The sequence below is a fragment of the Sus scrofa genome, chromosome 16, assembly GCF_054392235.1.
Source record: "Sus scrofa isolate SSC_HxYL_T2T_F1_AM1 chromosome 16, Sscrofa_HxYL_maternal_Yorkshire_Landrace_v2.0, whole genome shotgun sequence".
Taxonomy (NCBI): domain Eukaryota; kingdom Metazoa; phylum Chordata; class Mammalia; order Artiodactyla; family Suidae; genus Sus; species Sus scrofa.
The window spans coordinates 59905894-59920325 of record NC_139398.1 but is presented as its reverse complement, the minus strand read 5'-3'; the positions used below and the strand labels follow the sequence as shown (position 1 = coordinate 59920325).

The 14432-nt window shown below is 42.5% G+C and overlaps 1 protein-coding gene across 4 annotated transcripts in view; it reads right to left on the bottom strand.

Annotated features, from left to right (window-relative positions):
- MCCC2 (methylcrotonyl-CoA carboxylase subunit 2) overlaps positions 1 to 14432 on the bottom strand; it is a 79727-nt gene that overhangs the window by 13792 nt on the left and 51503 nt on the right. For 3 of the 4 annotated variants that reach the window (XR_014831504.1, XM_005672531.4, XM_085002436.1), the window contains 5 exons: positions 12471 to 12570; positions 12263 to 12358; positions 8434 to 8506; positions 5169 to 5245; positions 1692 to 1758 (listed from right to left, as the gene is read on the bottom strand). Coding sequence is in view for 2 of the 4 variants with exons in the window: in XM_005672531.4 (XP_005672588.2) it covers positions 1692 to 1758; positions 5169 to 5245; positions 8434 to 8506; positions 12263 to 12358; positions 12471 to 12570 (413 nt within the window). In the remaining 2 variants the exon portion in view is untranslated. Of the gene's footprint in view, positions 1 to 1691; positions 1759 to 5164; positions 5246 to 8433; positions 8507 to 12262; positions 12359 to 12470; positions 12571 to 14432 lie in introns of all 4 variants that reach the window. The other variant, XR_014831505.1, reaches the window with a different exon arrangement.

The window sequence follows — 14432 nt, the reverse complement described above, 5'->3', positions numbered from 1 at the left end:
CCATTTTCCAAGCACACGGTTTAAGTTAACCGGTGGTTAATAAATCATGACTCATTATCAGTAACAAAGCCCCCTGGACCAGTGAACCTTCAGAATACTTAATCGGCCCTCTTAGAAGGTTTGCCACACAAAGCCCTTCTCAGGCTGCCGTGTGGACACAACTCCTCTCAAAAGTCATCGAACCAAATACCTTTTTTTTTAGGGCCACGCTGGTGGCATATGAAAATTCCCGACCTAGGGGTCACATCAACTGCAACTCCCGGTCTATACCACAGCCACAGCAACACTGGATCTGAGCTGCATCTGTGACCTACACCGTAGCTTGTGGCAACACTGGACCGTTAACACACTGAGCAAGGCCAGGGATTGAACCTGCATCCTCACGGACATTATGTCAGGTTCTTAACCTGCTGAGCCACAAAGGGAACTCCATAATCAAATATCTTAAACCTAAGAATGGCACGGAATGAAGATGTTTTAGCACCAGTATTATTTAAAGCCCTGCTGACTGTCAAGAGCCAAACTCTTTCTCATAAAGGCATGTCTGATCCCAACAGCTAAGAGCCTCTCCTTCCTCTGAACCTGAGGTAACCTTGCATGACTTAGAAGACTGGGAGAAAAATGTTTTCAGCTAACCAACCATTCTTTTTAGGTGAATTGGGGGCCTCTATGTCTGGCACCATGCAACATACAAAAAATATAAGTAAGAGAATCATAGAATTCTAGGAAAAAGAACTCTAGAAACATAAGAGACCTTAAAGTCATTTCATCCATGGGTTAGGATCATCCATTAGAACATGAAATTGGGAGTTCCCGTCGTGGCGCAGTGGTTAACGAATCCGACTAGGAACCATGAGCTTGCGGGTTCGGTCCCTGCCCTTGCTCAGTGGGTTAACGATCCGGCGTTGCCCTGAGCTGTGGTGTAGGTTGCAGACGCGGCTCGGATCCTGCATTGCTGTGGCTCTGGTGTAGGCCAGTGGCTACAGCTCTGATTGGACCCCTAGCCTGGGAACCTCCATATGCCGTGGGAGCGGCCCAAGAAATAGCAAATAGACAAAAAAAAAAAAGAACATGAAATTGGCCAGCTGACATTGGCCATTCCATTCTTTGGAGACAAAACTCAAATCCCAGACTTTGGTTCTGGATGTGCATGCCATTTTAAAAGGATGTTGCTTCGGGTAGAATTAACTACACAATAAAAGATGAGGAAAAGGGAGGACCAGAGCATGTGCTTGAAATCCTTTACGGAGAACAAAGTACTAGAAAAGAGACGATGGGTCAGACAACACCCTCTGGCAGTGACCAGAGAGCAATACTGGCTGAGAACATGCTGCTGCTTTCCGGGGGTACAGATGTGCAGGAGTAAAGGGAGGCCACTGCAACGTTTGTGATGCACAAAACTCAGAAACTGCTTCACTTAAAAATATGCATAGGAGTTCTCCAGTGGCTTAGAGGGTTACAGATCCAGCCTTGTCACTGCTGTGGCTCAGATATGATCCCTGGCTTGGGAACTTCTACATGCTGAGAACATGGCTTAAAAAAAAAAAGGATAACCCCCCCCCCCAAATTTAAGATTCATGAAGGGTTAACGCTTAAATATAATCTGGAAAAACTGCAAACAATACATGAGCCATACTGGGCAGTGCAGCTGTAGAAAAACTGCAACCCAACCAATTAGGCAATTTCCTTACCAGTAATGTTTTGAAGGAACAGCAGAGGGATATTCCTTTGGCAGCATAACTGGACAAAATGAGCCCCCTATAAGGCAAATAAAATAAAAATCTTAGAGGGGAGTAACAAATCTGTAATCATCACGCATCCTGCAAACACTACACTTGCGTCAAAAAAAGAATACCCTTTCCTTGGCTATTCTAACCTCATAAGAAAAGTGACAATAATACTACAGCATAGGCTCACTATCAATGGGACATGTGACTGTGCTTTTTACTGCACTTGTTTTGCACAATCACCTGTGTGGTCACTGGGACGTGGCCATAGGACAGCTCCACAGGACACAGCTCCTGTCCTGCGGAGTTGACAGATGAAGACATGAAGTCAATCACTAACATTCCAAACAGCAAGTGAAACTTCAGTAGCAGAGAAGAAAGAATTGCTTGTCGATGAGAATTTCTGAGCCTCACCTTAAGATAATTCTCTGGTTCTCCACTTTTAGAAAGATAAGAATACAAGCCCTTCTGGGATATCTACGTTTTGATGATGATCTGAAATTCTTTCATGCACCAAGATTTAGTAAAATCCTTCTTGCCAACATTATCCAGAAAATGAGATTTTTAGATGAGAGCTAGATGCCTTTTAACATTAAATTTAGGAAACTGGAGTTCCTGTGGTGGCACAGTGGTTAACAAATCTGACTAGGAACCATGAGGTTGTGGGTTCGATCCTTGGCCTTGCTTAGTGGGTTAAGGATCTGGTGTTGCCGTGAGCTATGGTGTGGGTCGCAGATGAAGCTTGGATCCCATGATGCTGTGGCTCTGGTGTAGGCTGGTAGCTACAGCTCTGATTAGACCCGTAGCCTGGGAATCTCCATATGCCACAGGTGTGGCCATAGAAAAGACAAAAAGACAAAAAAAAAAAAAAAAAAACAAAACCCCACACACAAAACACAAATTTAGGAAATTAGTTATTTAACCACACAAAAATATAACTACTCCTTTCCCTGTCTTCTAAGGATTATTTGAGTAAGAAAACACTTAAAACTGGAGTTCCTGTTGTGGTTCAACAGAAACGAACCCCACTAGTAGCCACAAGGATGCAGGTGCGATCCCTGGCCCCGCCCAGTGGCTTAAGGATCCCGTGTTGCTGCGGCTGTGGTGTAGGCTGGCAGCTATACCTCCAATTCGACCCCTGGCCTGTGAACTTCCATTTGCAGCCTTAAAAAAAAAAAAAACAAAACATTTTAAACTGTTTCCTTTATTGTTTACTATTTGAAGACCCCTTTAATTTAGCAGGAAATGCCTTGACAAGCGCAAGACTGCAAAGCAATTGCTTGACCTCAAGCATGAGAATGAGGAGATCACACAGACCTGTGGGGCTTACTTCAACAAATGAAATGTCAGACTGCGGCCAAACACAGCTCTCCTCCCAGGTTTATCTGTGACAAGCCAACAAATAAAACTAGGCAAAGTTTGTTGGCCTCAGTCTGAAACATATTCTCTATTGAAATAAGTATACTATATAGTCACTGAAGGTCATTGTATTAGGAATATTTAATATTTTAGAAAACAATCACTATACGTACTCTTAAATGAAAACAAGCAAAACCTCTCTATATCTGGCAACACCAATTCTGTTTTTTTAAAAAAGGGGAGGAGTTCCTGCTGTAGTGCAGTAGGTTAAGAATCCAAGTGCAGCAGCTTGGTTGACTGCAGAGGCTTGGGTGTGATATCCAGCCCAGCACAGTGGGTTAAAGGATCTGGTGCTGCCGTCTTGGATTCAATCCCTGGCCCAGAAACTTGCATAATCTTGAGGTGTGGCCATTAAAAAAAAAAAAAAAAAGAAAAGAAAAAAGAAACCATAATAAAATGTTACTCAAGGTTATTTTTGGTATGAGTGTAGGTGACTTTTCTTTTTTTTTTTCTCTTTATGGCCGCACCTTCGGCATATGGAAGTTCCCAGGCCATGGGTTGAATCAGAGCTGCAGCTGCCAGCCTACACCACAGCCACAGCGATGCTGGATCCTTAACTCACCGAGGGAGGCCAGGGATCAAACCCGCATCTTCGTGGACACTATGTCGGATCCTTAACCTGCTGGGCCACAATGGGAACTCATTTTCTTTATTTTTACTTTCTTATTTTCATCGTATCATCTCAGAGGGAGAACAATAATAAATAACAGAATCCAGAAATTTACTTTACTGGTAAACATTCCACCAAAAACAAATTCTTCCAAATTAGGGTATGAGAGTGCTTAACCTCCTGTTACCTGCCTCAGTAAGAAAACTTTTACCTTGTTAATTATTCTATCATTTGAAGTGGGAAAACAATGCTAAACATTTTTCTTTCCTCTTTTCCTTTTTTTTTTTTTTTAACCACACTTGAGGCATGTGGAAGTTTCCAGACAGGGATCAAACCCAAGCTGCTGCAATGACAAGGCCAGATCCTTAACCCACTGTGCTACAAGGGGACTCCACATTTCTATTTTCTTAAAACATTTTAGGAGTTCCCAGGTGGTAAAGTAGCTTAAGGATCTAGCGTTATCACCGGGGCTGCTGCCATGGTGCAGGTTCAACCCCTAGCACAGGAATTTCCACATGCCATGGGTTTGGCCAAAAAAAAAAAAAGAAAACATCTTATCAAATAAGTACATGAATTACATTTATTCAAGTTTATGTAAATCTGAGACAATGACATATTAAAACTGAACACTAAGCCAAAAGATATTCAGGAATTTGCTCTCTTAAAACTAGAGCTTCAGGGAGTTCCCGTTGTGGTTCAGTGGGTTAATAATCTGACTATTATCCATGAGGATGTGGGTTCGATCCCTGGCTGTGATCACTGGGTTAAAGGATCTGGTGCTGCCATGAGCTATGGTGCAGGTCGCAGACGCGGCTCGGATCTGGTGCTGCTGTGGCTCTGGCGTAGGCCAGCAGCTGTAGCTCCCAATTTGACCCCTAGCCTGGGAACTTCCATAGGCTGAGTGTGTGGCCCTGAAAAGAAAAATAAATTAATTAAATACATAAATAAAACTAAAACTTCGGTAACAAGACCCACTATCGTCTCGTTTCCAAAAAGCAAAAATAGAATCAAGACAGACGATGGGATAGAATAGAGCAGATCATGTCTCACAACCATGTGAATTAGCTTCTCTGAACACCTCGAGCGCATGGAACACTTTCAAGACATACATGCCTATATTCTTAGAATACGTACGTACACGTCATCCATGGCAGTTATAATTCAAAAATTAAAAACTTTCCTAAGAAAAGCATTTGTATTTTGCTCATGATGTTCACGGAAACCTCCCTAAAGGTGTTTCCAACATTAACACGCACACCCATACACGCTCGCGTGTGTATACACACATGGCATTGTTTGTTAAGGCATCTGGTTAAATACTGGAAAGCTTTTACACAACGCATTTTCAGTCATTATTTGATAACGTTGGAATAAAAACAGAAAAACACTAAAACATGTTTAATCGTACTTGCCTTTTTTGCAGATTCAGAAAAGAGGACTCCATTGTTTCCTATGATCCCTATTGGGTATCCATATATTCTAGCAAATCCTCAAAAGAAAATTGAAAAACAAAGATGTATGTACTTCAGAGGGCTCTTAATTCACAACAGACATCTTTATACATTGTTTCGCCTCAAATCAATGTTTAAAAGGTAGAAATATCATCTACGGTACAAAACAGCTCTTGGCCCAATTTATTCTAAGGCACCAGAGTCCAGGTGTTTTGCTGTCTTGAACGGTATGTGCTACCTGCTGAGGTTTCCACTTGTCTGACCTAACGGTTTGGTTAGATGATTGGGTCAGTGAGTCATCCGTTCATTCATGTGACATATCTGAGTGTCTCTTACGCACCAGACCCAGAAAGCATTCTGAAATAGAATCAATCAGAGACATAGATCCCTCTAAACAATGTTCAGAACCATCAGCCAGGTGCAGGTGACCAGCTTAGCTTGCCCTGAAACTAACGACAGGCCCCTGAAACAAAGGGGATAAACTCAGCAAAGACAAATTTTTTTAAAAAGCAGGAACGTAGTCAAGCCTGGTGGCAACCAAGGTTTAGCGAAGAAATCCGGTTAAGTTTAGAAGAATGAATGTATCACTCCACTTGCTTTTTCCCTCTGTTTGCATCTTCTTTCTCCTTTCCACAATGCTTGTTTTTGTCTCTCCACCACCACCACCCCAAACACCCACTTTCCATACACACACACACACACACACACACACACACACACACACACACAGCAGAAATGAGGGAGAAGAAAAAGGGGAAAAAAAAACAAAAACCCTGTTATTTTGTGGAGACACTTCTGATGATTTCACCAGGCTATTTTATAAATAGGAAGGATGTGACTAGAGGCCTTCCCAAGAGCGATTTTCAACAAACCTACCAACTATGACAAACAGGTGATACTTAGTCGCCAAGTGCCAACAAACTGTGCTTGTCAGAGGGGGTCAAAGCAAACACACTGCCAAGGTTCCTGGACCAGGCTCTTTCTTCAAGTTCAAGCTGGGCAGGCTGCTGCTAAGACCCCCAACATGGGCCGCCCAACACAAAGCAGGGGCTCGAAAAATGAATAAGATAGAATGTCAACCTACTGAGAAGCCAGAACACTGAATGAAAGATTTGTTTTTGTTCTTTACTCTTTTGTCTTGATTTGTGTTGTTTCCTTATGTTTAGTGAATGTGATAAAATGAAACACATTGTTGGTCCCCTCAATTTCCCTTGGTCTTTCAGACCTAAAATCTTAGCCAGAAGCCTATGCTGCACACCTTCTAGGGCATGGCCACTTACAGAGGCCATTCAGCGAGGGGAAAACGTCCCCCAAAGTTCTTGCCATCCACTCGGAGTCCTGCCTCATCCCACAAAAAGAGCTGGGAGTCTGGCACATGTCTCAGCGGTAAGGTGACACTGCTGAAGGGTTCTGCCCTGTGGGCTCTTTTGACCTTCCATCCATCCTTAATCCTGCTGAGCAGCGCACATGCCCCATTACACCAGGGCCACCTGTGGAAGGAGTGACTTTTACCAACTTCCTATAGGCCAAACAAGAAAGCAAAATGTCTCGGAAACTCCTAGGCCTGCAAATGGCAAGAGCGGGGGCAGGAAGAAAGCTGTAAGAACCACCAGAGATATGTGATCCTTAGAAAAAGCGCTCCTTCTTCCTCCTTGCTGCCTTTTACGGCCCCGACCCCCTCATGGCCCCTCGCCATCACTGTCCCTCCTTCCCATCTCAGCCCCCTCATCCCATCATCCCCCTGCTACCCCTTTCCCCTCATCCCCCTACCCCATCTCATTTCCCCCTTCACCCTCTCATCTCCCCCCATTCCTTCCTCCCCTTCTCATTCCTCTCGTCTCACTCCCCTTCCCCCTCGCTCCTCAACCTCATTTGAATTCCAGTACAGACAAGAACAGATGGAGGAAAAGGGATGGATCCCTGGTCCTTGAAGGGGCAAAGGTACCACAAGTCTTTTAGCAAGTCCAGGGCAAATGCATAAACACAGATGACAAAGGCAGCCCATTCATCTTTGAGAAAGAGGCAGAAACAGCTCTGACTTGCTTTAAACCGCTGCACAAGGAGGGTTACATCCTGAACTATTTGGTGACAAATCCTGTCTATATATCAAACAAAAAGCTCTTAATCACTTAAACACCTAAATGCAAAGCCATAAATTTCACTCCTAGTGTGAACCCTTCTCTTGCTCATAAATCCGACCAGGAGAAAGTGTTGTGACTTAGCCTTAAGCCTCAGTGTATGTTGGCAGTTGGGATTTTTGCAGCTACTTGTTTTTCTATTCCGATATGCTGCCTTCATGAACTACTGCATTTTAGAGCTTTCGCAGGACCAAGTAAAATGCCCAAATTTGTTTTGCCAGTTGTGTCCAAGATAATTAGGGATAATGATTCACTTCAGGTGAATGAAACAACTTCCATAAGAGTCCTCATTTTGGTTTTCCAGGCATGGTATTCTGTCCTGTATTCGCAATCTAGTATTTGTATGGATCAACATTAGCCCTATGAAGAGGTGGTGAGGAGGTTTAACTCAGTCTAGAATGTTCCAGGAAACTGAAACATCACATCAAACTTTATAGTTGAACTGGAGACTAAAGAACAAAAGAGTGCTGAAATTTTCAGAATAAGTACAGTTATCCAGAGAAACAAAAAGAACTACATGGGGAGGTCCTGTCATGGCTCAGTGGTTAACGAATCCGACTAGGAAGCATGAGGTTGCGGGTTTGATCCCTGGCCTTGCTCGGTGGGTTAAGGATCCGGCATCGCAGTGAGCTGTGGTGTAGGTCACAGATGCGGCTCAGATCCCACGTTGCTGTGGCTGTGGTTTAGGCCCGAATGGACCCCTAGCCTGGGAACCTCCATATGCCGCAGGAGTGGCCCTAAAAAAGGCAAAAAGACCAAAAAAATTAAAAAATAAAATAAATTAATAAAAAAAACCCTACAAATATTTCTGCTAATTTTACTGTGATAAGAACCTTTTTATAGAGCTAACGCCACAGAGTCACAGAATAAGGGCCTGTACCACAGCATCCGTCATCATTTTAAACTCTGGATCCATGAGGCAATCAGCTACAAATGATCTTTCCGAAACACACCTTTTGAATGCTGACTCACCCGTGTGTACTGCTCTACAGAACAAAGCTCATGCCAAGTTCATCAGAACCATGAGACAAGAAATCACTTCTTTTCAGAGCATCATTGTTCACATTTTCACTTCTTCACCTTTATACCTGTAACTAAAGTGTCTCCATATAAGGCCTTGAATTCACTGAATTTGCTTCCATCCACGATTCTAGCGATGACCTAAGGGGAAAAATAACAATGTCCCTTAGCAATTATATTACAAAAGAATTTCTGCACTGAAGTTATTTATAAGGAAAACAAACTCATAGTGAAATTGTTACTTTCAGAAAATTTCACCCTACTCAGACCATCTTTTCGCTAGCATTTCCCTTGATATGCATGGTTAATCATACCCTGAAGTCATTCTGGGCCCTGATTTTACACGTCACTGTAAAAGCAACAGCACCACCAGCAACACATACCAGAGAAGCACAGAAAATGTGTGGGCCAGTTTCGAGACTCAGCTTTAGGGGCTACTCAGCTCTATCGGCCGAGGGTGGGGGATTCCATAAGAAAGCCTGATCCAGGCTTAGAGGCAGAAGACTTAGGCTCCAACCAAAGCTATCCCATATAACGTGTGTGTCCTGGAGTAAGTCATTTATTTAACCCCTATGAGTCTTGGTTCTCACTTCAACAAAGATGGGAAAAGCTGTGTGGGTGTGATAGCCTAGTGGTAAAGGAACCTAAGAAAACAATGCTGAGACGAAGAACCACTCTGACTCCTAGGTCCTCCCAGCTCTTTCGCTGAGAAACTAGAATCACAGGCTGGCTACGAAAAATCCCCAGAGCCTCAGTTTTCTCATCCACTTAAAAAAAAAGACAGAAAGAAAGAAAGAAAGAAAAAAAAGATAATACATAAGTGCTAATTACAAAGCACACTGCCTAGCACTCATCAAACAGTAGCTATTATTATTAAGCCTTCCACAAAGGTCCAGTGATTCTAAACTATAACATATATATTCAGAATAATATATATATGAAACTCAACAGAGTAGAGATTACTAAATAGTTTATCCTCAGGGCTTAACACTATACATCAGGACTATTTGAAAGTGGTCTAAACATGAAGCATATCCCACATTTTTTCAGAAGCTATTTTAGATGCTACACATCATCTTTCCTCTCTAGTTTGAACTTCCTTCTTCCTATTTGCTATGTCAATCAAAGCCTTCTTTTGTAAGATGCAAAGGCTGAAAAATGAGTGACTGCTTCCCAATATCTCTCTTTCCAAAAAGTATAAGATGACTTTGAATTATGTTTTAGTTATTTTCCTAAAAGGTCTAATAATGTAACGGGGATATAACAGTTATCTAAATGTTATGTACTTCCAACACTGTACATTTTGAAAAACAGTGAACACATAACAACAACCATTCTTCCACAAAGTCACTCAAAAGGGCAGAGCAACCTGGGGCCACTTAAGGGAAAAGCCCCTTCCAGCTGCTTTGCAATGAAGTCCACTCACAGTCACATACAATATACTAACTGATCTTCACAGAGGCTCAAACTTCAGGAAGCAGACACACCATATGAAACGAATCCTACTTCTAGGAGCGGAAATCAATGCTCAGAGAGGTTCAATCTCAGGACCACTGACCAGGGAAACAAGGACTAGAACCTGAGTTTTCTAATTAATACCCCATTGTTGTCCCACAGCTCCATATACTAATAGGACCTCCATACAAGGCTTATTTGCCATTATAGCAAAATACAACAAATTACCATCACAATGATGAACATAAATCAGCAGAAGGTAGAATTCCAGGATACAACTCAAGAAGGCAGAAGTCTATCTTTATAAAAAAGATTTCCATTAAAATGAAATGGAACTACCATGAAGGCGTGGATTTGCATCTGTTTTGCTCATTTCTGTGCCCCTGGTGCCTGAAGCAATACCTTCGATGAAACAAATACTCAATAAACATTGTGGAATAAATGAAAAAAAGGTATTAATGCTTGAAAGAATATATTCTTAGCCATCTAGAAAACGTGACTATCTGGAACAACTCATTTTTCAGGCACATCACACAGCAAGTACCATTTTTTTCTATTCCTGTAGTAAATTGAAAAGTCAAACTTAAAACCTAACTTGAAAACTTAGTTAACTAAGTTACCTTGCTAAAGGGAAATGCCAGGTGAAGTTCTATTAAAATCCAGGATTTAGAGTTCCTGCTGTGGCACGAGTTCGGCTGCATCTCTGAAGTGCCAGGACGCAGGTTTGATCCCTGACCCAGTGTAGTGGGTTAAAGGATCAGGCATTGCCACAGCAACTGCAGCTCAGATTTGATCCCAGGCCTGCGAACTCCGTATGCCACAGAGCAGCCAAAAAAGAAAAAAAAAAAAAAAAAAAAAAAAAGATTTAAGACTCTAGCAATAACAGAGTGTTGCCTAAGTAATTGTACACATCAGTAAGTGGGACACTATATTCATCAATTCATTCAAAAAAATACTTACTGAGTGCCCACCATGCCCAGGTCCTATCATAAGAATTAGGACCTAGCCATGGAAAACATTTCATGAAGAACTTTTAAATAATGGGAAAATATTTATAACTTAAACTGGAAAAAATGGAATTAGAAAAAAAATATGTATGTAGGAATTCCCGGCATGGCTCAGGGGAAACAAATCTGACTAGCATCCATGAGGACTCGGGTTCAATCACTGACCTCGCTCAGTGGGTTAAGGATCCAGTATTGCCGTGAGCTGTGGGGTAGGTCGCAGACACGGCTTGGATCTGATGTTGCTGTGGCTGTGACGTAGGCTGCGGCAGCTGCAGCTCTGATTTGACCCTGAGCCTGGGAACCTCCATATGCCATGGTGAAGTCCTAAAAAGAAAAAATATATATGTATACACACATACACACACACATATATGTATATATGTATGTATATTTTTTTATGTATACCAAAATATTGGCTGCTTTCTCTGGATCGCAGAATTACCATCAATTTTATGCTTTTCTGTATTTTTTATATTTTTCACAATTAGAGTCAAGCAGAAACATAACAAAATATTAAGTCACATATTCTGATATTAGGATAACTTCCTAATTTAAAAATTATTCTGGGGAGTTCCCATCATGGCTCAGTGGTTAACCAAGCCGACTAGCATCCATGAGGACGAGGGTTTGATCCCTGGCCTTGTTCAGTGGGTTAAGGATCTGGCGTTTCCATGAGCTGTGGTATAGGTGGAAGATGCGGCTCGGATCCCGCGTTGCTATGGCTCTGACGTAGGCTCGGATCCCGCGTTGCTATGGCTCTGACGATTGGACCCCTAGCCTGGGAACCTCCATATGCCGAGGGCAACAGCACTAAAAAGACAAAAAAAAAAAAAAAAAATTATTCTGCCAGACATGGATACTGAGCAAACTAAAAGACTACCTGCTATAAGCAAGCACTAAAAATTGCTTGATCTGGAGCACAGGGGACTATGTCAACAATCTGTAACCATAGCAACATCTTCAAATGTAATCAGAAGTCTAATCTTCGCTCATGTCAAATTGATCTAAAAGGGTATGTTTTTTCTTTTAACAACTCAGTGACATTTCATCCATTTCCCAAAATAAGAACACTAAAAAGAAATAGCCGGGAAAAAAAAAAAGAAAGAAAGAAAGAAACAGCTGGAAATAATGAAGTTGTCCCACATCATTCCTAAGGTGCCCAGGAACATGGAGTCCTAGTTATGAACCAAGCAAGCTTTACCATCATCCACTGAAAACATTCCAGTAATTAAGAGGCTTCCCCCCACCTCTTTTAGTAAGATATTACATGTCACTCCTGAGATCCACAAAATAGCGCTTTCGTTGGGCAACGAACATGTCTGAAACAGACTTTGGCTTTGAACATGGATACACGTAGTTTACAGATAACACATAGTTGACACACATCGTAAACCATGACAGCACAGCTTGCAGCTCACGGTTCCACTTCACACACCTCTCGGACATCAAAGTTCCTCTTAAGGTTGGCACCAACGATTCCATACAATTCATCAGCAGGAAATAGAGGATCTTCAGAAGGTTCAACGGTAACCTGCAGAGATATGGAACCATCACATGAGCCTGCTTAAAGACCTGATGTCAAGGTGACAGAAGCCAAAATGCTCTTCAGGAAAAGAAAAGATAAACGAACATTTTCAACTTACATCCAATTTCTTCTGATAATTTAGATTCCTCACAATCGTCCTAACCAAGTGAAGGGCGTGATTATCATCCAAAGCGTAGTAGTCACTTACCCCGGACTTCCTAGAGAGTAAAGCGCACTTAAGTAATCGGAACAGGAAAAAGGAAATCAACTATTTCAAACCCCAAGCATCTTCTCTCATCTAAGGATGACATCTTTTTACGTCCAAAACATTTTAGTAAATGTCATCTAATATGAGCTTCATAACGTTCCTGACAAGTCAGTATTAACCTTGTTTTATAAACTGGAAAAACAGGTACCTGTAAGTTAAGTACCTGGGCTAGGACCGCCCGTGGCTGCATGAGAAGCCACACCTTCTATTTCTCAATCTTGAACTTCTTCTACCAGACCACAGAGCTTTGCTGAAGAGGACTTCTATTTAAGGCTCATCCCACACACCTCAAACTACATTATAAAGTTCAATCACAGATGACACGCTTTCATGATATCGTTGATCACAACAAAAAGTCTTTCTACCTAGCTGAGACCCCAGTGACATCTCAACTATGGTTTCTCATTTCTTTCTCTCTTCTTTCTTTTGGCCGCCCCAGGACATTTGGAGTTCCTGGGTCAGGAATCCGTTTCGAGCAGCAGCTGGGACCTACTGCCACAGCCATGGCAATGCTGGATCCTTTAACCCCCTGTGCTAGGCAAGAGATTGAAACTGCACACTGGAGGTACAGAGACACCGCCAATCCCACTGCACCAGAGCAGGAACTCCATGGTCTCTCATTTCTGAGGGACCGCTGAGGCTTCCATCACCAAGTGACACCCCAAGAGAGAGCTGTCACAGGAAGCAAGCACACACAAAGGCTTGAAGACACCATCCCTCGGGTAAGTGGTAAAGATGGGTAGTGATGGAGTTCCCGTCGTGGTGCAGCAGAAACGAATACGACTGGGAACCATGAGGTTGCGGGTTCAATCCCTGACCTTGCTCAGTGGGTTAAGGATCCGGCATTGCCCTGAGCTGTGGTGTGGGTCGTAGAGGCGGCTCCAATCCCGCATTGCTATGGCTGTGGCGTAGGCCAATGGCTACAGCTCCAATTCAACCCTCAGCCTGGAAACCTCCACATGCCGCAGGAGCGGCCCAAGAAATGGCAAAAAGACAAAAAAAAAAAAAAAAAAAGGGTATTGATAAAACAGAACTGTGCTAAGGGCCATGGAAGAGTCTGCTCACTTTCAAGTTCAATGTAAATGAAGCACATGTGTGCTCTGGTTATTAGCTATGTTTCAGTTAGATGGCCTATTATTTCACTTGTAGACATACTATGATTTTCTAGTAAACTATATTTAAAAAAAAACCCTGGGAGTTACAGTTGTGGCTCAGCAGTAACAAACCCCACAAGTATCCAGAGGATGATGGTTCAATCCCTGGTCTCCCTCAGTGGGTTAAGAATCTGGCAGTGCCATGAGCTGCGGTGTAAGTCAAAGACACGGCTTGGACCCTGCATTGCGGTGGCTGTGGTGGAGGCCAGCAGCTGCAGCTCCAATTTGACTCCCAGCCTGGGAACTTCCATGTGCTGTGGGAGTGGCCCTAAAAAAGTAAAAAAATAAAAATAAAAAATAAAAAAAAATTTTAAATTTAAAAAACTATGAAGTCAGGCAAAAATGTATAGTTGAAAAAAAATAGAATTTTAGTTCATTTTTTTGAGCAAGGACTAAGCTGCTCGCTGCATTCTAAATTTTGATGTCTTGTCTAAGGAAAACACCCAACCCTGGGAGACAGACCCTGCTTAGAACTGGGCTCTCACAGGGTTTCACGTCACTGTCCACCTCTGGGTCCGGTGTTCCTCAGTAGGGGCAGCGACCACGTGTACTCCTCTTTATGGTCCTCCAATACCTTTGCAAACAGTAGACCCTTAAGTTTCTTTAATTTAATATAACATTTCAACTGACCAACCTTCAAATGCTTCACACATAACAG